This window comes from Centropristis striata, chromosome 3, assembly GCF_030273125.1.
Source record: "Centropristis striata isolate RG_2023a ecotype Rhode Island chromosome 3, C.striata_1.0, whole genome shotgun sequence".
In the NCBI taxonomy this organism is placed as follows: Eukaryota; Metazoa; Chordata; class Actinopteri; order Perciformes; family Serranidae; genus Centropristis; species Centropristis striata.
In genome coordinates, this window is record NC_081519.1 from 15,916,057 (window position 1) to 15,941,273 (window position 25,217).

The 25,217-nt window shown below is 36.7% G+C and overlaps 2 protein-coding genes and 1 long non-coding RNA gene across 3 annotated transcripts; 2 read left to right on the top strand and 1 right to left on the bottom strand.

Moving 5' to 3' along the window:
- Positions 1 to 2,955: 2,955 nt before the first annotated feature.
- On the bottom strand, positions 2,956 to 4,685 carry LOC131966973 (uncharacterized). Its single transcript, XR_009393633.1, has 3 exons — positions 4,495 to 4,685; positions 3,672 to 3,794; positions 2,956 to 3,389 (listed from the first exon to the last, which is right to left on the bottom strand). It is a non-coding gene; the product is annotated as an uncharacterized LOC131966973 (long non-coding RNA).
- A 2,284-nt stretch (positions 4,686 to 6,969) lies between these two features.
- Positions 6,970 to 9,306, top strand: LOC131966675 (zinc finger and SCAN domain-containing protein 2-like). The gene is made up of 2 exons (XM_059328593.1): positions 6,970 to 7,225; positions 7,897 to 9,306. Exons 1-2 carry the CDS (start codon positions 7,036 to 7,038, stop codon positions 8,811 to 8,813), a joined length of 1,107 nt encoding a protein of 368 aa, XP_059184576.1. The 5' UTR covers positions 6,970 to 7,035; the 3' UTR covers positions 8,814 to 9,306.
- A 12,185-nt stretch (positions 9,307 to 21,491) lies between these two features.
- LOC131966643 (zinc finger and SCAN domain-containing protein 2-like) lies at positions 21,492 to 23,798 on the top strand. The gene is made up of 2 exons (XM_059328591.1): positions 21,492 to 21,762; positions 22,442 to 23,798. Exons 1-2 carry the CDS (start codon positions 21,573 to 21,575, stop codon positions 23,356 to 23,358), a joined length of 1,107 nt encoding a protein of 368 aa, XP_059184574.1. The 5' UTR covers positions 21,492 to 21,572; the 3' UTR covers positions 23,359 to 23,798.
- Positions 23,799 to 25,217: the final 1,419 nt, after the last annotated feature.

The following is a 25,217-nucleotide window of genomic DNA, read 5'->3' on the forward strand; positions in this document are numbered from 1 at the left end:
TCCCTGTCACACCACTACTAACAGATGAAAATAAAAATTTTTTTTTGGACTCCACTTCTCCCAAAATAACTTCAATCTCCGCTTCGGAAAAATTCTTTTTTCTTTCTCGTTCTTTTTTTCTTTGTGCCATGACTGACAGGTTGACAGGATGCCTCTACACACCTCCTTATATGGTGGTCATTAGCAATTCATGGGCGGGGTTCATGCTAATTGCTGATTATCGGGAGCGCGCTGCCACCTTACGATGGATTGGCATTCATGATCATACACACGTGTTTACGATCAGATCTGAGTTTCCCGCGGCGTTCATGAATCCGGAGTAGGTTTTTAGTTGCGTAGGCTTTTATGTGCAAATCTACGCACAAATCTACTAACGTTTCATGAATGAGGCCCACTGAGTTCATATACTGACAGCACAGAATCAACTTGGTGAAACAAAAGAAAAAGCTTCATGAACCAGGTGGAACAGTTCTGTCAGTCGACCCTAAAACCCTTTGAGCCTGTCACAGAAAATATTTAGGATTATTTTTTGAAAAGTGGCAATGAGTCTGAATACTTAATCATTGCTTCTTTTTTTTTTTTTTTACAGAAAGTTTAGTAGGCATCAGATAAAAGACTTACATTAATTTTCTACATACTAGGAAATGAATAGAGAATGAAAAAACTTACCAACAAACTAAAAATAAATGAAATACTTAAAACTTGAACTATATAGAAATTAAAATGTTAAAACTTATCAATGGACATAAAATGAGTTAAAGATTTTTTTTTTTTTTGAGGAAGGAAAACTTATCGACAAACTAAAAAGATATGAAATACTTAAACTTTTCTATGAACTACAAAGAAATGACAGAGTGAAAACTTATCCAAAGACTAAATATAAATTAAAGAGTTAAAACTTACCTTAGAGCTAAAAAGGAGTTAAAGTTCGTTTTTGTTTTTTTGTTGTTTTTTTAGGAAGGACATGAAAGGTGAAAGTTGAGTTTAAACTTACAGACCAACTAAAAGTAATGAAATACTTAAAACTTCGACTATAGAAATTAAAAAGTGAAAACTTATCTATGGACTAAAGAGGAGTTAAAGATTTTTTTTTTTTTTTTTTTTTTTGAGGAAGGAAACATTTCAACAAGCTTAAAGGATCCGACTTCCAAAGACTAAATAGAAATGAAAGAGTTAAAACTTATCTATAAACTAAAAAGGAGTTAAAGTTTTTGTTTTTTTGTTTTTTTAGGAAGGACATGAAAGGTGAAAGTTGAATTCAAGCGTATCAACAAACTAAAAATGAATAAAATAGTTAACATTTAAGTGGAAACTTACGAACTAAAAAGAAAGAAAAACGTATTTATGAACTAAAGAGAAATTACAGAGTTAAAACTTAAAGGGAGTTGAAGTTTTTTTGTTTGTTTGTTTGTAGCTTGTAATTTTGTTTTGTGTGTGTGTGTGTGTGTGTGTATGTGTGGTACTGTCACAGCTCCTGTCTGTATGAAGAGTCAGTCAACCACAGTATTATTAACACTGAAGCAAATATTACTTCTGCTTGTGAATGAATAAAACGTACCATCTTATCTTTTTGTGTCGTGTTATAATGAGTGTGTGTGTGTTGAAGTGTTTCTAATAAAAGGAAAGCTCTTTAAGAGGGTCTGACCCTCCCTAACCCTAACCCTTTGGTAATGTTCCATCCAAATACATGTTTCTATTGGTCATACTGCAACGTCATGAAATAACAAGACACTAGTTTCAATTGTTTCATCTGTTCTTTACCTGATATATTTAGACAAAGCCAAATAATTATGGTATTAATTAGAAACAGAGTGAGAGAATAGTTTTCAAGTCTTCTAGAAAACTGTAAAAAAAAAAAAAAAAAAAAAAGGATTTGAATGGAACATCACCATCAGACCCTCTTAAAGCTCTTTCCTTCTACAAAGTAAAAATAAATAAATTAAAAAACATATACACTATGTGTTTCTGTTGTTCTTTTTTGCTATTGTTATTATATTTTTTACCCTTGAAAGATTTCTAGGAAACAAAACAGTTAATTGAAAATGTGTTTCACTAGTTTCAGCCACACAGAGTTCAGGAGAAAAGAAAACTTTCTCCTTAAATTAACATTTAAAACATTTAACATTTGAAACTGTGCACTCCTGACCTCTAGTGGCTGAAGTCAGTGCAACATGCATGAGTCTGAATACTTAATCATTGTTTCTTTTCTTTACAGAAAGTTAACTCGGCATCAGATAAAAGACTTACATTAATTTTCTACATACTAAGAAAGGAATAGAGAATGAAAAAACTTACCAACAAACTAAAAATAAATGAAATACTTAAAACTTGAACGATATAGAAATTCAATCGTTAAAACTTATCAATGGACATAAAAGGAGTTAAAGATTTTTTTTTTTTTTTGAGGAAGGAAAACTTATTGACAAACTAAAAAGATATGAAATACTTAAAACTTTTCTATGAACTACAAAGAAATTACAGAGTGAAAACTTATCCAAAGACTAAATATAAATTAAAGAGTTAAAACTTACCTTAGAGCTAAAAAGGAGTTAAACTTTGTTTTTGTTTTTTTGTTGTTTTTTTTTTTTTTTGAGGAAGGAAACATTTCGACAAGCTAAAAAGATCCGACTTCCAAAGACTAAATAGAAATGAAAGAGTTCAAACTTATCTATAAACTAAGGAGGAGTTAAAGTTTTTGTTTTTTTTGTTTTTTTAGGAAGGACATGAAAGGTGAAAGTTGAAATTAAACTTATCGACAAACTAAAAATGAATAAAACTGTTAACATTTAAGTGGAAACTTACGAACTAAAAACAAAGAAAAACATATCTATGGACTAAAGAGAAATTACAGAGTTTAAACTTAAAAGGAGTTGAAATTTTTTGTTTGTTTGTTTGTTTGTAGTTTGTAATTTTGTTTTGTGTGTGTGTGTGTGTGTGTGTGTGTGTGTGTGTGTGTGTGTGTGTGTGTGTGTGGTACTGTCACAGCTCCGGGTTGTACGGAGAGTCAGTCAGCCAGTCCATGACGATCTGCGACAGCACCTCAAAAGGGGAGAGACCGGGCTGGGACTCGTAGGGGGCGGGGAAGAGGGGCAAGGCCATGACGTCATCGTACTCAACGTCGTCCTCAGGCTGCTGGACCTCCTTCAGACACACAGACAGAGAGAGGGAGGTGGGGGTTCAGCTACACCCTTTACACTGGTGCAGTGTGGGATAGATGTGTGGGACACAGTAGGACCACTCACCTCCAGGCTGCTCTGTGAAGAGGTGGAGGGCTGAGGGCTGGGGCTCCGCTCCGGCAGCACGGGCGCAGACACACGGAGTTTCTTCTCCGGGGGCTCCTCGTGGTCGGCAGAGCTGCTCTCCCTCTTACGCTTTGTGCCCTCCGAAGCCTGTTAAAGAGGAACAGCAACAGAGAGAAAGTAAAGGAGCAGATTCAGTTATAATCCTTTCAGACTGCTGCTGTGACATCACTGCTTTCCATCTGTGCTTCCTGTTTCACTGAAAATGGCTTTATTATAAAATGGTACCATGAAAGGCTAAGTACTAGTCAATAAGAGTAATTACTATACAGATCATTATTATAGGAATACCAGAACGCTTCAACGCCACACTTGGATCCACACTTCTCATCATATCAATAATCGCACTGGCCTCCAACACACCAAACTTACTGATGGCTTAGTGTAACGCGCGGACCGAGGTGGGACCAAACGCACGATCGCCACGACGATACATCTTCATCCAGGCAGCGCATCCAGACCAGCAGGAGGACAAACAGTCAGTGGGTCAGCTGCCTGCAGGACATACAGCCGGAGAAACTGAAGACACGTTACTGCTGGTTCCAGGAGAGGGACTCAGGCCACACATTCATGATGATGGCTCAAAGCCCCAGTCTTTCACCCAGGAGACCGCTGTCCATGTCCCGTTGTTGGAAGTTTGTCCAGAGGTCGTGTTTTTGAAGCCTAATCCTGGTCTCGTCTCCTAAACTCAAGGTCGTGGTTTTGGTGCCTGAACTATTTCACAACTTTAACAATGTGTTTAAACAGCTGTCGTCGCGTTTCAACGATTTCTGATATCCTGACAGCTCTATTTTCAACTCATCATAACACTTTGTTTTTTTGCACTGAGGATGCTTTTATTGCCTTTCTTCTAGTCACGTATACTGGATGTCATCAAAAATACAGTGTCAATACTTGTTAGGTAACTTAATCTCTCCGTCAGAGAGATTAAGTTACCTAACAAGTATTGACACAAGGTGCATGTTGTCACACTTTAAGGATGAGACACACTGTCATTTTTAATGTCACAATTGTCAGAGTCCCACAAACATGTATGTGCATTTATTCACTGATTGTATCTGTAATTAGTCATTTAGTAGTCATAGTCATTTAAACTTATATCAAAGCACTGCACACTAAAGATAATGTTGAAAATGATATCTAAAATAAGCACAAACGCATAACACTTTTACTGTGTGCATCACAAGAGTTTTACCTGGTTGGTGGCGTCCCGTCTCCTGCTGGGCACCGTCCTCCAGTAGCTGTGGTCGCTGAGGTGAGATGATACGTCACACATCTGTAATGGTCAACATACAGTTTAGGTTAGTTAGTTTATTATTTACCTAATTTAACACAACTAAATGTAAGTGTAAATTGAATAAAAGTGTCACATTTAGCCTTCTGATCCTGAGATCACTGATTTTTCCCTTAAATAAGTTATTTTCTCTTCTCTGTGTACAGTAAATGTGATTGTTCCCTTCTTGCTAAATGTCAGAAAAAGAAAACTACTAAAATCAGTTATTCAGGCCTTTACCAACGTCTTCATTGCAATATTTCATGTTTAATATATGTGTTTATATTTTTGACTGAGCTATAATTCTCCACAGCAGACAGGCAGCAGCTGAGGCCGTCGAGCTTTCAACGCCTCGAGGCCCAAATTCAGTCGAAAAAAACTGCTTTGAAAAAAAAAGTCTGAAAATTATTTAAAACTCATGAATTCTCACATTTTCAACGATAACTTTTTAGAATAACTAAACAGGGTTCGGTTAGTCACCTTTTTTCGCTGGGCTCTTGCTCACTTTTGAAAAAATCGTCGAGTGAAACTTTCTCCTCCAATGTCTCAGAGTGAAATGGTGATTTGGAAACGAATTTCTTCAATCTATAGAGTCTCCATAGCAACCAGCTTCGTACGTAAACAAGTCTCGCTGCTGATCACAGCTGGACTCCAGAGCTGTTGGACTCATAGAACACACATTATTTTATCTAATGCTTGTTCACTGATGTTCTCTTATTTTTGTTTTAATTTGTTGTATTACCCCAATGATGTTGTATTTTGTAAAGCACCTTGTAATCCTGGTTTTGAAAGGTGCTATAGAAATTAATAAATGAATAAAATAGATACATTTTATCTATTTATTAACAATACGAACTTTCGTTGTTACTCCCTCCTCATTCATTTACACTCGATCTGTAAGCTGTATGAGCTACACTCGTTTTTTGTTGACATCCATTTATGCAAGGCTTTTACTTCAATTTATTCTAAAGTCAGTAAACAAATGAATAATGCCAGTCACTAAGATCAAATATTATAAGTAATGCTAACATCCAAATATGTTCACCATTTAAATATAGTTAGCTAGGGTAAGCTGACAAAGTGTTTAGCTGTAGCTTAGTTGTTAGCAACATTTCTCATTATTTCCCCTGCTGTGATTGATGTGGGCCTATGTCACCTGCTGAGTGAGCACATTTAATTTAAACAATGTTACATGACTGTGAGCTACTATCTGTAATAACACAAAACTGGCTCCAAGGAAGACAGACTTGGATACAGACTACCAAGCCAACTTTAACCTACCTGCTAGCTGCTTCAATGTAGCATATCTTCTGCCATCTTTGTGTATCTTTAGCTTGGTGAAGTAACATATAGCTCAGAAAGCACAAGGCAACCAGCTGTTGCTCCATGAAACATCTGGCTGAAGCTGAGAAGTCACTGGATGCACTCAAGCTCTCATCTTTACCTGACAGCTAGTAGCAGTGCTGTTGAAATTGAGCTTAACAGTTTTGCAAGCTATCTTCCGTACAAACCACTCAAGCATTAAAGTAAATGTTGCTATGTACTTACATACTTTACCTAAGTACGATTTTAACTCTATGGAGTCTTGGGCTATTTTGTCCATGTTTGAATCCTTTTCATCCTGCCTGTATACAACACTTAAAAATGTGTAAATGCCATGTTACCTCACCTATATGACCTCATAATAATTGATTTTTTATCCTGACTTACTGGATCAACATTTTGAACCAAAAAGAAACAAAGAAAAAACCGGTCTGACTGTATTTTATTTGTGTCTTGTGTGTTTAGCGTAACAATTTTGTGTCATTTTGTGTAATTTATGTCATTTTGTGTCTTTGTAAGTTATTTTGTGTCTGTTTTTTGGTCATTTTGTGTCTTTTTTGGTCATTTTACTTTCAAAACACTATCATGCTCAAAAAAGAATTGTAAATGTTGCAAATATGAACAAATTAGTTGTTAAGTTACATCCAGTTCTATCATTTTATACAAAATATATTTGACCTTGTCTTCAGTTTTACTTGGTATATCATTTACAGTAGGGCTCCACGCTGCTTTGTTTTTACGTCTGGATGTGATAAAGAAGTCATGCTTTTGGAGACTCCAGAGGGTTAAATGCGGCATATTTGCATAAAATTGATATATTCAAGTAAAGTATGAAAATTATACTCAGAGTAAATGCACTTATTTAGGCCTACTTTCACCATGCATTGTGGCCCTTTTTCTTATAAATTATTTTCTCTGTCATTTTTTCTTCACCTTGAAATAAGTAGGAACTGTTGAAGTGGGCCCATAGACTGTATAAATAGTGGGCCTAATGGCAACCAAGCTGCAGCTTGCAGCTCCAGTGTGAGGCAGAGGAGGGCAGCCTCACACTGGAGCTGCCGCTGTTTCATCTGGCAGAAGAAGAAAAGAAGAGCTTTTTAACTTGACTCCAGAGGGCAGCAAGTTATCTTGTCCTCCAAAATGTCTCAGCTCCAGCAGCTGAAACTCTTCGTCAGTGAGCGACTGGCAGCGGCAGCAGAGGAGATCTTCGGTGCTGTGGAAAGAACAATATTGGAATGTCGTAATGACATTTATTTGTCAAAGGGGGATAAACATAACATGCTGCTAACGCTAGCTGAAGGTTTGAAGCGGGAAGAGATGCTCACAGCAGGTTGGTGCACAGCTGTTCATTGTTGTTACAGTGTAGCTACTTAATATAGCCTGAAGTGTAGCCAGGACATAGACCAAACATTTTATAAACAGTACTTACTGTACTCCCTCACACCAAACTCAATTTAAAGCTAAACATTGTCTGCTTCACTTTGTTTAAGCAAACAAATGCAAATTTAGAAACTGGAGGAGGAATCAACAAAAGCCCAAAAGTAACTAAACAATAAACAAGCAAACCTTAAAAACGTAACTTACAGGAATAAACAGCTGCTATCATCCCATTTAAACACAATAATATATTTGCTATTAGACCTGTAATGACAGTAACTTGGGGTAGTCATGTGGGGGGGTTTGATGTTGTTTTACTAAAACTCCCCCTAATACTATTAACCTGACAGAAAATATTGTTTTAATTAATAAAGCTTTGTCCCTGATGAAAAATACTCATTTATTCACCATCTGCTCTAATAACTGTGCATTTATCTGGATGTATTATTGTTTTATCTGTGTCATCTTTATTTTAGTAAATGTGTCTTGAAGGAGGGTAAGTGGTTATATGGAAAATTATCCTACTAAAATGATTTCCAACTCAACATGCAGTTTAGTAAATGTAGTAGTAAATGTAGCAGTGCTGTGTTGATGCTTGATACATCTACTTTCCTTGTCCCCCAGTCTCCCAGGAGGTCAGCAGGACTGAAGCAGAGGCCTCCATGCAGCCCTCACACACTGAATACTGTCAGGTGTTGGTGAAGCAGGAAACATCAGGACCAGGATTTCCAGAGTCTCAGGAGCACTGGCCTGGCCACGATGAAGAGACACTGCAGGACCTGTTAGAAAGTGATGCTGTTGCTTGCTCGATATATGGACAGAGCACTGATTCATCTTCTTTTTGTCGGACCAAAACTGTGGCCGATGGAGAGGGGGATATTCTTCCTGGCCCTTCAACTGAGTGGATAAAAACAGAGGAAGAAGCAGATGGCTATGGAGGGTCAGAATTCTTGCAGCCTCTCTCTTCAGAAAGTGTGGATGGAAATGATACCAGTGATCCCAGCTCGAATGTCAAAGAACAAACAAATCAGAGCGCTTTTTGTTGTAAGTTGTGTGGAAAATCTTTTGACCTCAGAAGTTCATTAATGATGCATGTTAATACACACACAAACAATGCAGCCATTCTCTGTCCTTCAAACCATGCAACGTCTGCAGGAAGCTATGTTGAACCCCTAGAATCACACAGGGAGGACAACCCGGAGGACACTCTGTGTTACATCTGTGGAAAAACATTTAGCAAGAAGTGCCATTTAAAAAGACACATGCTGATTCACACGGGTCAGAAACCACACAGTTGTAAAGAATGTGGCAAAACATTTGCACGAGTTGAATGTCTGAGGGTACACATGAGGGTCCACACAGTGGAGAGACCTTATGCATGTGACTTCTGCGGGAGAGGTTTCAGGCAGAGGAGCAACATGATATATCACATAAGAACACACACAGGAGAGAAACCCCATCGCTGTAGCATCTGCTCCAGGTCATTTGCATATAAGAAGGCCATGATCAGACACATGCGGGTCCACACCAAGAAAAAGTGAAATCCCATTGTGAGGTTTAATTTATGATAATAGAAGAATCAGCTATTGGGGATGTACTCGGGTCCATCTTATTGTTTGCCACATTTTTCTTAAGATAACTGTCCATATGTTGACGGTGTGACATCATATCTGGATATTTTCCATCCAGTTGATTTGTACACAAATACATTTCACCAGTGTGCCCCCAACTGAGTGCAAGTGTTGTTTGACTATAGAAGTTTCAATACAACTAGGGTAATTTAGTCAATACCTTACAATACTGAATACTTGATACCCAGCCCTTAAAGTTATGAGGTAAAGTGACATGGCATGATTAATTGCGGCAAGTATAAACAGTCTACACAGTACGCTTTACAGTGGTACAGTAGCATAATAAACGGTATAAGATATAGTACAGGGTGAAGATAATCCAGATATAGTTTCACATTTTTGAGGGAATGATCATTTTTGAACCATTGTATTTTTATTGTAAAAAATGACCTTTTTTTGCAAGTATCTTTACCAAAAAAAAAAAGTTTTCTTCCTCCAGGACCATTGGCCAGTCTCTAGTCCTTCTTTGGTCCACTTAGGCTGTTCACAGTCCTTTTCCAAAGGGATGCAATAGGGCCTCAATCTGTGGCACACCAGATGGCGTCCCAGCACACAGTTCTGCTTAATGGTAAAATCTTTAATTCATGCAGCATTTTTAAAGATTTTCTTGTCAATTTTATGGCAGAACAGCGTTTCTTTTGATGGAAAAACTTTTTATTTTTTATGGTAAAATATGGACTAAAATGGCAATCTTAAACGGGAAATCAACAGTGCTAATATAATTTTACCATAATATTACATAAAGTTGCACCGTATTTATTACGGTAAAGTTCTGGCAACCACAGCTTCTGTTTTTTTACCATAAATTAAATGTTTTTTACAGTGCAGGCGCACAAATAACTTATCAATGCCCGATATGACATTTCTGCACTAGTAGAGCACAATCAGGTTTGCCTGAATGTCTTTCAAACCAATATTTTGCTGTTTTTATGTGATGTGCATCTTTGACACACAAAGTTGTTCATATTTTTTAATTGTAACATTTCAACAATTATTTCAGGTTAACGGTCTGTCTGTCCCATCCTTGTGAATGTAATATCTCAGGAATGCCTTGAAGGAAATTCTTCAAATTATGTGAAAATGTCCACTCAGACTAAAGGACAAAGTGATTGACTGATTTCTACCAATGTTCACACAGAGATGACCTCCTTAGATTGTGGAGGTCAAAGGTCAAAGTCACAGCGACATCACAAAAACTTTTTTGGGCTGTAACTCATTTACAAATCATGTGAATGTCAATAATTCTACCTTCTCTTCACCACAATATTTATTGTTATTATTGCACTTCAACTGTACAGGCACCAGAAAATGTGGACATGCTCTGGCAGAGCAGTAATTGCTGTGAAGTTGCATTGTTTGATGAAATAGATAAGTCACAATTCCTCTGTGCGCCCCACTATGAAGAGGCTTAAACAGTGGAGAAGACGATGAGTATTCCTACAGTTGCTCTGCTGTCAGACCATATTATACTATTAGCAGGTTCATTTAAAGTGTTAAAACCCGGCTCGATTTTGAGAGCTGTAACATGTAAAAGGAATAGAAATGAGGTGGAATGCAACACTGGGCAGTTCAGGTTAAAATCAGGTGTTTATTTTGAACCAGTAAGAGAGTGCTGTTGTACAACAAAATATAACAAAAGGAGGCTAGATGGGGACTGACAATTAAGCAATACACTATACAAAGTTGAATAAATTAATTACCAAGCTCTTGGCTTAAAAACCCCCTCTAAAGTACAAAAAGAAGTCAGCACCCATAAGCTTTCAGAAAACAACAGACAAAACAAACTAAAATTTAAACAAAGGGTGTCCAACTCTTGGTTCTCTTTATCTAACGAATTTACAAACTAACAGAACTTACAAAGACTCCCAAAAAACTGTCTGAACCACTCAGAGAGGCAAGCAATACTGCTGCAACACTCAATAATACAATACAATGCTTCTAATTACATAAATTGATGTGCAACAAACAGTAAAGGCAGACTGCTCACTGTCTCACAGCCGCCATGAACTGTGGAAACACAAGCCTTTTATAAGGTGCAGTTGGTTGATTGAAGAGTCCTGATTGGCTGACTCGCAGGAATCTCCACCGAACCAATCACAGACGAGTAAGCAGCAACCAGGAAGTAGGTGGTCTCACAGCTCCAGAAGGTCCAATCAACTTCGGGGAATCCCACAGCTGGATTTACATAATTAGCAGAGTAATGCGGAGAAACAATACAATAAATGAAGAACGGCAGCCAGCCGTAACAAAAGTCATGACCAGGTTGAGTAATTGTGTGATGAGGCTTGCAGCTAAAATATGTGCATCTCCTGCAGAAGTACATGTGAACATGTGAATATGAACACAGTCATACCCTGCTCTACTCTAAACACACAAGGAAATCAGACAGCGATGAGGGGGACATGACTTAAACTCTGAAAGCCATTAGAAGCACGTCAAAGTCTGATTCAATGAGAAGCTGAAATGACTGAAATATCGTCAAACTTTCAAGTTTTAGATCAAATTTTAGCTGCAGCATTCTGAACCATTTAAAGGAATTTGAAGTTGAAGTGTTTAGAATAAAAGGAAAGCTCTTCAAGAGGGTCTGACTCTCCCTAACCCTAACCCTTTGGTTATGTTCCATCCAAATACATGTTTCTATTGGTCATACTGCAACGTCATTATATAAACTTACAGACCAACTAACGATTATAGATATTAAAAAGTTAAAAGTGATCTACGGACTAAAAAGGAGTTAAAGATTTTTGTTGTTGGTTTTTTTTTGAGGAAGGAAACATTTCGACAAACTAAAAAGATCCGACTTCCAAAGACTAAATAGAAATGAAAGAGTTCAAACTTATCTATAAACTAAAAAGGAGTTGAAGTTTTTGTTTTTTTAGGAAGGATATGAAAGGTGAAAGTTGAATTTAAACTTATCGACAAACTAAAAATAAATAAAATAGTTAACATTTAAGTGGAAACTTACGAACTAAAAAGAAAGAAAAACGTATCTATGGACTAAAGAGAAATTACAGAGTTAAAACTTAAAGGGAGTTGAAGCTTTTTTTTTTGTTTGTTTGTAGCTTGTAATTTTGTTTTGTGTGTGTGTGTGTGTGTGTATGTGTGGTACTGTCACAGCTCCTGTCTGTATGAAGAGTCAGTCAACCACAGTATTATTAACACTGAAGCAAATATTACTTCTGCTTGTGAATGAATAAAACGTACCATCTTCTCTTTTTGTGTCGTGTTATAATGAGTGTGTCTGTGTTGAAGTGTTTATAATAAAAGGAAAGCTCTTTAAGAGGGTCTGACCCTCCCTAACCCTAACCCTTTGGTAATGTTCCATCCAAATACATGTTTCTATTGGTCATACTGCAACGTCATGATATAACAAGACACTAGTTTCAATTGTTTCATCTGTTCTTTACCGCATATATTTAGAGAAAGCCAAATAATTATGGTATTAATTAGAAACAGAATGAGAGAGTAGTTTTCATGTCTTCTAGAAAACTGTGGGTGAAAAAGGATTTGAATGGAACATCACCATCAGACCCTCTTAAAGCTCTTTCCTTCTACAAAGTTAAAAAACAAAAATCAAACACATCTACACCAGGGGTGTCAAACTCAAATACACAATGGGCCAAAATTTAAAACTTGAATAAAATCGTGGGCCAACATTGAACAAATAAACCTTTTAATATATACCAAACATGTTTTGCTTTAACATTAAATATGGAACCAGCAACGCTTATAAACATACAATATATAACTAAATAGTGCAGACATGCAAAATCAAATTTCAAATAAAAAACGCATCAATGTAATTAATTTATTAAATAAAAAATAAATAAAAATCGTATGCCTCTTTTCTATTTGCATCCTTCTGATTTAAATATCAAAATAAACTTTTTCAACAGGTTAATAAATTCTGCCTTTCTTTTCGCCATTTTTGGGAAGGGGTAGCTCGGAGACAGCTCTAGCTTGAGGTTGCTATGACGACTGTCTCTGAGGAGCGCGTTTCTGGGTCCTGTCCTGATTGACGCGCCCAAACAACAGCAGGGCATTGTGGGATTTGTAGTATTAGCGGTAAATGCGCCGTATAATACCGGCGGGTCAGCTTTTATAGTACAATAATAATATAATAATTTGGTATTGCCTCGCGGGCCGAATAAAATTACACTGCGGGCCAAATTTGGCCCGCGGGCCAGAGTTTGACACCCCTGATCTACACTATGTGTTTCTGTTGTTCTTTTTTGCTATTGTTATTATATTTTTTACCCTTGAAAGATTTCTAGGAAACAAAACAGTTAATTGAAAATGTGTTTCACTAGTTTCAGCCTCAAGAGTTCAGGAGAAAAGAAAACTTTCTTCTTAAATTAACATTTAAAATATTTAACATTTGAAGCACTCCTGACCTCTAGTGGCTGAAGTCAGTGCAACATGCTATCATGAAACAAACCTCCTAATACATGTTTAAACTCACTAAGTTAATATACTGACAGCACAGAATCAACTTGGTGAAACAAAAGAAAAAGCTTCATGAACCAGGTGGAACAGTTCTTACATTACTTTTCTACATACTAAGAAAGGAATATAGCATGAGAAACTAATCAACAAACAAAAAATAAATGAAATACTCAAAACTTGGACTATATGGAAATTTAAAAAAAATAAAACTTATCAATGGATTAAAATCAAGTTAAAGGTTAGTTTATTTGTTTGTTTGTTTTTTGAGGAAGGAAAACATGTTGACAAACTTAAATGCAATGACATACTAAATATTATCAATGAACTACAAAGAAATCACAGAGTAAAAACTTATTTTAGAGCTAAAAAGGAGTTAAAGGTTGTTTTTTGTTTATTTGTTTGTCTATGAGGAAGGACTTAAAAGGTGAAAGTTGTTTATAAACTTTTGACTAACTAAAAAGAAATAAAAGAGTTCAAACTAAACCAAAAACTCAATAGAAATGAAAGACCTCAAATGTTTTACGGACTAAAAGGAGTTAAAGGGTTTTTTGAGGGAGGACATGAAAGTTGAAAGTTGAAAGGAAAGACATGAAAAATGTCTACGAACTCAATAGAAATTTAAAGAATTGTTTGTTTGTAGTGAATGTGTGTGTGTGCGTGTGTGTGTGTGTGTGTGTGTGTGTGTGTGTGTGGTACTGTCACAGCTCCTGGCTGTATGAAGAGTCAGTCAACCACAGTATTATTAACACTGAAGCAAATATTACTTCTGCTTGTGAATGAATAAAACGTACCATCTTATATTTTTGTGTCGTGTTATAATGAGTGTGTGTGTGTTGAAGTGTTTATAATAAAAGGAAAGCTCTTTAAGAGGGTCCGACCCTCCCTAACCCTAACCCTTTGGTAATGTTCCATCCAAATACATGTTTCTATTGGTCATACTGCAACGTCATGATATAACAAGACACTAGTTTCAATTGTTTCATCTGTTCTTTACCGCATATATTTAGACAAAGCCAAATAATTATGGTATTAATTAGAAACAGAGTGAGAGAATAGTTTTCATGTCTTCTACAAACTGTAAAAAAAAAAAAAAAAAAAAAAAAGGATCTGAATGGAACATCACCATCAGACCCTCTTAAAGCTCTTTCCTTCTACAAAGTTTTAAAAAATCAAATACATCTACACTATGTGTTTCTGTTGTTCTTTTTTGCTATTGTTATTATATTTTTACCCTTGAAAGATTTCTAGGAAATAAAACAGTGAATTGAAAATGTGTTTCACTATTTTCAGCCTCAAGAGTTCAGGAGAAAAGAAAACTTTCTTCTTAAATTAACATTTAAACATTTAACTTTTAAAACTGTGCACTCCTGCCCTCTAGTGGCTGAAGTCAGTGCAACATGCTATCATGACACAAACCTCCTAATACATGTTTAAACTCACTGAGTTCATATACTGACAGCACAGAATCAACTTGGTGAAACAAAAGAAAAAGCTTCATGAACCAGGTGGAACAGTTCTGTCAGTCCACCCTAAAACCCTTTCAGCCTGTCACAGAAAATATTTAGGATTATTTTTTGAAAAGTGGCAATGAGTCTGAATACTTAATCATTGCTTCTTTTTTTTTTTTTTACAGAAAGTTTAGTAGGCATCAGATAAAAGACTTACATTAATTTTCTACATACTAGGAAATGAATAGAGAATGAAAAAACTTACCAACAAACTAAAAATAAATGAAATACTTAAAACTTGAACTATATAGAAATTAAAATGTTAAAACTTATCAATGGACATAAAATGAGTTAAAGATTTTTTTATTTTTTTTGAGGAAGGAAAACTTATCGACAAACTAAAAAGATATGAAATACTTAAACTTTTCTATGAACTACAAAGAAATGACAGAGTGAAAACTTATCCAAAGACTAAATATAAATTAAAGAGTTAAAACTTACCTTAGAGCTAAAAAGGAGTTAAAGTTCGTTTTTGTTTTTTTGTTGTTTTTTTAGGAAGGACATGAAAGGTGAAAGTTGAGTTTAAACTTACAGACCAACTAAAATTAATGAAATACTTAAAACTTCGACTATAGAAATTAAAAAGTGAAAACTTATCTATGGACTAAAGAGGAGTTAAAGATTTTTTTTTTTTTTTTTTTTTTTGAGGAAGGAAACATTTCAACAAGCTTAAAGGATCCGACTTCCAAAGACTAAATAGAAATGAAAGAGTTAAAACTTATCTATAAACTAAAAAGGAGTTAAAGTTTTTGTTTTTTTGTTTTTTTAGGAAGGACATGAAAGGTGAAAGTTGAATTCAAGCGTATCAACAAACTAAAAATGAATAAAATAGTTAACATTTAAGTGGAAACTTACGAACTAAAAAGAAAGAAAAACGTATTTATGGACTAAAGAGAAATTACAGAGTTAAAACTTAAAGGGAGTTGAAGTTTTTTTGTTTGTTTGTTTGTTTGTAGCTTGTAATTTTGTTTTGTGTGTGTGTGTGTGTGTGTGTGTGTGTGTGTGGTACTGTCACAGCTCCTGTCTGTATGAAGAGTCAGTCAACCACAGTATTATTAACACTGAAGCAAATATTACTTCTGCTTGTGAATGAATAAAACGTACCATCTTCTCTTTTTGTGTGGTGTTATAATGAGTGTGTGTGTGTTGAAGTGTTTATAATAAAAGGAAAGCTCTTTAAGAGGGTCTGACCCTCCCTAACCCTAACCCTTTGGTAATGTTCCATCCAAATACATGTTTCTATTGGTCATACTGCAACGTCATGATATAACAAGACACTAGTTTCAATTGTTTCATCTGTTCTTTACCTGATATATTTAGACAAAGCCAAATAATTATGGTATTAATTAGAAACAGAGTGAGAGAATAGTTTTCATGTCTTCTAGAAAACTGTGGGGGGAAAAGGATTTGAATGGAACATCACCATCAGACCCTCTTAAAGCTCTTTCCTTCTACAAAGTAAAAATAAATAAATTAAAAAACATATACACTATGTGTTTCTGTTGTTCTTTTTTGCTATTGTTATTATATTTTTTACCCTTGAAAGATTTCTAGGAAACAAAACAGTTAATTGAAAATGTGTTTCACTAGTTTCAGCCACACAGAGTTCAGGAGAAAAGAAAACTTTCTCCTTAAATTAACATTTAAAACATTTAACATTTGAAACTGTGCACTCCTGCCCTCTAGTGGCTGAAGTCAGTGCAACATGCTATCATGACACAAAGCTCCTAATACATGTTTAAACTCACTGAGTTCATATACTGACAGCACAGAATCAACTTGGTGAAACAAAAGAAAAAGCTTCATGAACCAGGTGGAACAGTTCTGTCAGTCGACCCTAAAACCCTTTGAGCCTGTCACAGAAAATATTTAGGATTATTTTTTGAAAAGTGGCAATGAGTCTGAATACTTAATCATTGTTTCTTTTTTTTACAGAAAGTTTAGTAGGCATCAGATAAAAGACTTCCATTAATTTTCTACATACTAAGAAAGGAATAGAGAATGAAAAAACTTACCAACAAACTAAAAATAAATGAAATACTTAAAACTTGAACGATATAGAAATTCAATCGTTAAAACTTATCAATGGACATAAAAGGAGTTAAAGATTTTTTTTTTTTTTGAGGAAGGAAAACTTATCGACAAACTAAAAAGATATGAAATACTTAAAACTTTTCTATGAACTACAAAGAAATTACAGAGTGAAAACTTATCCAAAGACTAAATATAAATTAAAGAGTTAAAACTTACCTTAGAGCTAAAAAGGAGTTAAACTTTGTTTGTTTTTTTGAGGAAGGAAACATTTCGACAAGCTAAAAAGATCCGACTTCCAAAGACTAAATCGAAATGAAAGAGTTCAAACTTATCTATAAACTAAGGAGGAGTTAAAGTTTTTGTTTTTTTTGTTTTTTTAGGAAGGACATGAAAGGTGAAAGTTGAAATTAAACTTATCGACAAACTAAAAATGAATAAAACTGTTAACATTTAAGTGGAAACTTACGAACTAAAAACAAAGAAAAACATATCTATGGACTAAAGAGAAATTACAGAGTTTAAACTTAAAAGGAGTTGAAATTTTTTGTTTGTTTGTTTGTTTGTAGTTTGTAATTTTGTTTTGTGTGTGTGTGTGTGTGTGTGTGTGTGTGTGTGTGTGGTACTGTCACAGCTCCGGGTTGTACGGAGAGTCAGTCAGCCAGTCCATGACGATCTGCGACAGCACCTCAAAAGGGGAGAGACCGGGCTGGGACTCGTAGGGGGCGGGGAAGAGGGGCAAGGCCATGACGTCATCGTACTCAACGTCGTCCTCAGGCTGCTGGACCTCCTTCAGACACACAGACAGACAGAGAGAGGGAGGTGGGGGTTCAGCTACACCCTTTACACTGGTGCAGTGTGGGATAGATGTGTGGGACACAGTAGGACCACTCACCTCCAGGCTGCTCTGTGAAGAGGTGGAGGGCTGAGGGCTGGGGCTCCGCTCCGGCAGCACGGGCGCAGACACACGGAGTTTCTTCTCCGGGGGCTCCTCGCGGTCGGCAGAGCTGCTCTCCCTCTTACGCTTTGTGCCCTCCGAAGCCTGTTAAAGAGGAACAGCAACAGAGAGAAAGTAAAGGAGCAGATTCAGTTATAATCCTTTCAGACTGCTGCTGGAACATCACTGCTTTCCATCTGTGCTTCCTGTTTCACTGAAAATGGCTTTATTATAAAATGGTACCATGAAAGGCTAAGTACTAGTCAATAAGAGTAATTACTATACAGATCATTATTATAGGAATACCAGAACGCTTCAACGCCACACTTGGATCCACACTTCTCATCATATCAATAATCGCACTGGCCTCCAACACACCAAACTTACTGATGGCTTAGTGTAACGCGCGGACCGAGGTGGGACCAAACGCACGATCGCCACGACGATACATCTTCATCCAGGCAGCGCATCCAGACCAGCAGGAGGACAAACAGTCAGTGGGTCAGCTGCCTGCAGGACATACAGCCGGAGAAACTGAAGACACGTTACTGCTCTTTCCAGGAGAGGGACTCAGGCCACACATTCATGATGATGGCTCAAAGCCCCAGTCTTTCACCCAGGAGACCGCTGTCCATGTCCCGTTGTTGCAAGTTTGTCCAGAGGTCGTGTTTTTGAAGCCTAATCCTGGTCTCGTCTCCTAACCTTAAGGTCGTGGTTTTGGTGCCTGAACTATTTCATAACTTTAACAATGTGTTTAAACAGCTGTCGTCGCGTTTCAACGATTTCTGATATCCTGACAGCTCTATTTTCAACTCATCATAACACTTTGTTTTTTTGCACTGAGGATGCTTTTATTGCCTTTCTTCTAGTCACCTATACTGGATGTCATCAAAAATACAGTGTCAATACTTGTTAGGTAACTTAATCTCTCCGTCAGAGAGATTAAGTTACCTAACAAGTATTGACACAAGGTGCATGTTGTCACACTTTAAGGATGAGACACACTGTCATTTTTAATGTCACAATTGTCAGAGTCCCACAAACATGTATGTGCATTTATTCACTGATTGTATGGGTAATTAGTCATTTAGTAGTCATAGTCATTTAAACTTATATCAAAGCACTGCACACTAAAGATAATGTTGAAAATGATATCTAAAATAAGCACAAACGCATAACACTTTTACTGTGTGCATCACAAGAGTTTTACCTGGTTGGTGGCGTCCCGTCTCCTGCTGGGCACCGTCCTCCAGTAGCTGTGGTCACTGAGGTGAGATGATACGTCACACATCTGTAATGGTCAACATACAGTTTAGGTTAGTTAGTTTATTATTTACCTAATTTAACACAACTAAATGTAAGTGTAAATTGAATAAAAGTGTCACATTTAGCCTTCTGATCCTGAGATCACTGATTTTTCCCTTAAATAAGTTATTTTCTCTTCTCTGTGTACAGTAAATGTGATTGTTCCCTTCTTGCTAAATGTCAGAAAAAGAAAACTACTAAAATCAGTTATTCAGGCCTTTACCAACGTCTTCATTGCAATATTTCATGTTTAATATATGTGTTTATATTTTTGACTGAGCTATAATTCTCCACAGCAGACAGGCAGCAGCTGAGGCCGTCGAGCTTTCAACGCCTCGAGGCCCAAATTCAGTCGAAAAAAACTGCTTTGAAAAAAAAAGTCTGAAAATTATTTAAAACTCGTGAATTCTCACATTTTCAACGATAACTTTTTAGAATAACTAAATAGGGTTCGGTTAGTCACCTTTTTTCGCTGGGCTCTTGCTCACTTTTGAAAAAATCGTCGAGTGAAACTTTCTCCTCCAATGTCTCAGAGTGAAATGGTGATTTGGAAACGAATTTCTTCAATCTATAGAGTCTCCATAGCAACCAGCTTCGTACGTAAACAAGTCTCGCTGCTGATCACAGCTGGACTCCAGAACTGTTGGACTCATAGAACACACATTATTTTATCTAATGCTTGTTCACTGATGTTCTCTTATTTTTGTTTTAATTTGTTGTATTACCCCAATGATGTTGTATTTTGTAAAGCACCTTGTAATCCTGGTTTTGAAAGGTGCTATAGAAATTAATAAATGAATAAAATAGATACATTTTATCTATTTATTAACAATACGAACTTTCGTTGTTACTCCCTCCTCATTCATTTACACTCGATCTGTAAGCTGTATGAGCTACACTCGTTTTTTGTTGACATCCATTTATGCAAGGCTTTTACTTCAATTTATTCTAAAGTCAGTAAACAAATGAATAATGCCAGTCACTAAGATCAAATATAAGTAATGCTAACATCCAAATATGTTCACCATTTAAATATAGTTAGCTAGGGTAAGCTGACAAAGTGTTTAGCTGTAGCTTAGTTGTTAGCAACATTTCTCATTATTTCCCCTGCTGTGATTGATGTGGGCCTATGTCACCTGCTGAGTGAGCACATTTAATTTAAACAATGTTACATGACTGTGAGCTACTATCTGTAATAACACAAAACTGGGTCCAAGGAAGACAGACTTGGATACAGACTACCAAGCCAACTTTAACCTACCTGCTAGCTGCTTCAATGTAGCATATCTTTTACCATCTTTGTGTATCTTTAGCTTGGTGAAGTAACATATAGCTCAGAAAGCACAAGGCAACCAGCTGTTGCTCCATGAAACATCTGGCTGAAGCTGTGAAGTCACTGGATGCACTCAAGCTCTCATCTTTACCTGACAGCTAGCAGCAGTGCTGTTGAAATTGAGCTTAACAGTTTTGCAAGCTATCTTCCGTACAAACCACTCAAGCATTAAAGTAAATGTTGCTATGTACTTACATACTTTACTTAAGTACGATTTTAACTCTATGGAGTCTTGGGCTATTTTGTCCATGTTTGAATCCCTTTCATCCTGCCTGTATACAACACTTAAAAATGTGTAAATGCCATGTTACCTCACCTATATGACCTCATAATAATTGATTTTTTATCCTGACTTACTGGATCAACATTTTGAACCAAAAATAAACAAAGAAAAAACCGGTCTGACTGTATTTTATTTGTGTCTTGTGTGTTTAGCGTAACAATTTTGGTCATTTTGTGTAATTTATGTCATTTTGTGTCTTTGTAAGTTATTTTGTGTCTGTTTTTTGGTCATTTTGTGTCTTTTTTGGTCATTTTACTTTCAAAACACTATCATGCTCAAAAAAGAATTGTAAATGTTGCAAATATGAACAAATTAGTTGTTAAGTTACATCCAGTTCTATCATTTTATACAAAATATATTTGACCTTGTCTTCAGTTTTGCTTGGTATATCATTTACAGTAGGGCTCCACGCTGCTTTGTTTTTACGTCTGGATGTGATAAAGAAGTCATGCTTTTGGAGACTCCAGAGGGTTAAATGCGGCATATTTGCATAAAATTGATATATTCAAGTAAAGTATGAAAATTATACTCAGAGTAAATGCACTTATTTAGGCCTACTTTCACCATGCATTGTGGCCCTTTTTCTTGTAAATTATTTTCTCTGTCATTTTTTCTTCACCTTGAAATAAGTAGGAACTGTTGAAGTGGGCCCATAGACTGTATAAATAGTGGGCCTAATGGCAACCAAGCTGCAGCTTGCAGCTCCAGTGTGAGGCAGAGGAGGGCAGCCTCACACTGGAGCTGCCGCTGTTTCATCTGGCAGAAGAAGAAAAGAAGAGCTTTTTAACTTGACTCCAGAGGGCAGCAAGTTATCTTGTCCTCCAAAATGTCTCAGCTACAGCAGCTGAAACTCTTCGTCAGTGAGCGACTGGCAGCGGCAGCAGAGGAGATCTTCGGTGCTGTGGAAAGAACAATATTGGAATATCGTAATGACATTTATTTGTCAAAGGGGGATAAACATAACATGCTGCTAACGCTAGCTGAAGGTTTGAAGCGGGAAGAGATGCTCACAGCAGGTTGGTGCACAGCTGTTCATTGTTGTTACAGTGTAGCTACTTAATATAGCCTGAAGTGTAGCCAGGACATAGACGAAACATTTTATATGCATTGGTTGTGTACTTACTGTACTCCCTCACACCAAACTCAATTTAAAGCTCAACATTGTCTGCTTCACTTTGTTTAAGCAAACAAATGCAAATTTAGAAACTGGAGGAGGAATCAACAAAAGCCCAAAAGTAACTAAACAATAAACAAGCAAACCTTAAAAACGTAACTTACAGGAATAAACAGCTGCTATCATCCCATTTAAACACAATAATATATTTGCTATTAGACCTGTAATGATAGTAACTTGGGGTAGTCATGTGGGGGGGTTTGATGTTGTTTTACTAAAACTCCCCCTAATACTATTAACCTGACAGAAAATATTGTTTTAATTAATAAAGCTTTGTCCCTGATGAAAAATACTCATTTATTCACCATCTGCTCTAATAACTGTGCATTTATCTGGATGTATTATTGTTTTATCTGTGTCATCTTTATTTTAGTAAATGTGTCTTGAAGGAGGGTAAGTGGTTATATGGAAAATTATCCTACTAAAATGATTTCCAACTCAACATGCAGTTTAGTAAATGTAGTAGTAAATGTAGTAGTGCTGTGTTGATGCTTGATACATCTACTTTCCTTGTCCCCCAGTCTCCCAGGAGGTCAGCAGGACTGAAGCAGAGGCCTCCATGCAGCCCTCACACACTGAATACTGTCAGGTGTTGGTGAAGCAGGAAACATCAGGACCAGGATTTCCAGAGTCTCAGGAGCACTGGCCTGGCCACGATGAAGAGACACTGCAGGACCTGTTAGAAAGTGATGCTGTTGCTTGCTCGATATATGGACAGAGCACTGATTCATCTTCTTTTTGTCGGACCAAAACTGTGGCCAATGGAGAGGGGGATATTCTTCCTGGCCCTTCAACTGAGTGGATAAAAACAGAGGAAGAAGCAGATGGCTATGGAGGGTCAGAATTCTTGCAGCCTCTCTCTTCAGAAAGTGTGGATGGAAATGATACCAGTGATCCCAGCTCGAATGTCAAAGAACAAACAAATCAGAGCACTTTTTGTTGTAAGTTGTGTGGAAAATCTTTTGACCTCAGAAGTTCATTAATGATGCATGTTAATACACACACAAACAATGCAGCCATTCTCTGTCCTTCAAAGCATGCAACGTCTGCAGGAAGCTATGTAGAACCCCTAGAATCACACAGGGAGGACAACCCGGAGGACACTCTGTGTTACATCTGTGGAAAAACATTTAGCAAGAAGTGCCATTTAAAAAGACACATGCTGATTCACACGGGTCAGAAACCACACAGTTGTAAAGAATGTGGCAAAACATTTGCACGAGTTGAATGTCTGAGGGTACACATGAGGGTCCACACAGTGGAGAGACCTTATGCATGTGACTTCTGCGGGAGAGGTTTCAGGCAGAGGAGCAACATGATATATCACATAAGAACACACACAGGAGAGAAACCCCATCGCTGTAGCATCTGCTCCAGGTCATTTGCATATAAGAAGGCCATGATCAGACACATGCGGGTCCACACCAAGAAAAAGTGAAATCCCATTGTGAGGTTTAATTTATGATAATAGAAGAATCAGCTATTGGGGATGTACTCGGGTCCATCTTATTGTTTGCCACATTTTTCTTAAGATAACTGTCCATATGTTGACGGTGTGACATCATATCTGGATATTTTCCATCCAGTTGATTTGTACACAAATACATTTCACCAGTGTGCCCCCAACTGAGTGCAAGTGTTGTTTGACTATAGAAGTTTCAATACAGCTAGGGTAATTTAGTCAATACCTTACAATACTGAATACTTGATACCCAGCCCTTAAAGTTATGAGGTAAAGTGACATGGCATGATTAATTGCGGCAAGTATAAACAGTCTACACAGTACGCTTTCCAGTGGTACAGTAGCATAATAAACGGTATAAGATATAGTACAGGGTGAAGATAATCCAGATATAGTTTCACATTTTTGAGGGAATGATCATTTTTGAACCATTGTATTTTTATTGTAAAAAATGACCTTTTTTTGCAAGTATCTTTACCAAAAAAAAAAAGTTTTCTTCCTCCAGGACCATTGGCCAGTCTCTAGTCCTTCTTTGGTCCACTTAGGCTGTTCAAAGTCCTTTTCCAAAGGGATGCAATAGGGCCTCAATCTGTGGCACACCAGATGGCGTCCCAGCACACAGTTCTGCTTAATGGTAAAATCTTTAATTCATGCAGCATTTTTAAAGATTTTCTTGTCAATTTTATGGCAGAACAGCGTTTCTTTTGATGGAAAAACTTTTTATTTTTTATGGTAAAATATGGACTAAAATGGCAATCTTAAACGGGAAATCAACAGTGCTAATATAAATTTACCATAATATTACATAAAGTTGCACCGTATTTATTACGGTAAAGTTCTGGCAACCACAGCTTCTGTTTTTTTACCATAAATTAAATGTTTTTTACAGTGCAGGCGCACAAATAACTTATCAATGCCCGATATGACATTTCTGCACTAGTAGAGCACAATCAGGTTTGCCTGAATGTCTTTCAAACCAATATTTTGCTGTTTTTATGTGATGTGCATCTTTGACACAGAAAGTTGTTCATATTTTTTAATTGTAACATTTCAACAATTATTTCAGGTTAACGGTCTGTCTGTCCCATCCTTGTGAATGTAATATCTCAGGAATGCCTTGAAGGAAATTCTTCAAATTATGTGAAAATGTCCACTCAGACTAAAGGACAAAGTGATTGACTGATTTCTACCAATGTTCACACAGAGATGACCTCCTTAGATTGTGGAGGTCAAAGGTCAAAGTCACAGCGACATCACAAAAACTTTTTTGGGCTGTAACTCATTTACAAATCATGTGAATGTCAATAATTCTACCTTTTCTTCACCACAATATTTATTGTTATTATTGCACTTCAACTGTACAGGCACCAGAAAATGTGGACATGCTCTGGCAGAGCAGTAACTGCTGTGAAGTTGCATTGTTTGATGAAATAGATAAGTGACAATTCCTCTGTGCGCCCCACTATGAAGAGGCTTAAACAGTGGAGAAGACGATGAGTATTCCTACAGTTGCTCTGCTGTCAGACCATATTATACTATTAGCAGGTTCATTTAAAGTGTTAAAACCCGGCTCGATGTTGAGAGCTGTAACATGTAAAAGGAATAGAAATGAGGTGGAATGCAACACTGGGCAGTTCAGGTTAAAATCAGGTGTTTATTTTGAACGAGTAAGAGAGTGCTGTTGTACAACAAAATATAACAAAAGGAGGCTAGATGGGGACTGACAATGAAGCAATACACTATACAAAGTTGAATAAATTAATTACCAAGCTCTTGGCTTAAAAACCCCTCTAAAGTACAAAAAGAAGTCAGCACCCATAAGCTTTCAGAAAACA

What these genes read in the sequence shown, in the direction of transcription:
- LOC131966675 (XM_059328593.1), top strand. Translation starts at nt 7,036, where the DNA reads ATGTCTCAGCTCCAGCAGCTGAAACTCTTCGTCAGTGAGCGACTGGCA. An exon ending in GGAAGAGATGCTCACAGCAG is followed by an intron (nt 7,226 to 7,896) that starts GTTGGTGCACAG and finishes CTTGTCCCCCAG; the next exon opens with TCTCCCAGGAGGTCAGCAGG.
- LOC131966643 (XM_059328591.1), top strand. Translation starts at nt 21,573, where the DNA reads ATGTCTCAGCTACAGCAGCTGAAACTCTTCGTCAGTGAGCGACTGGCA. An exon ending in GGAAGAGATGCTCACAGCAG is followed by an intron (nt 21,763 to 22,441) that starts GTTGGTGCACAG and finishes CTTGTCCCCCAG; the next exon opens with TCTCCCAGGAGGTCAGCAGG.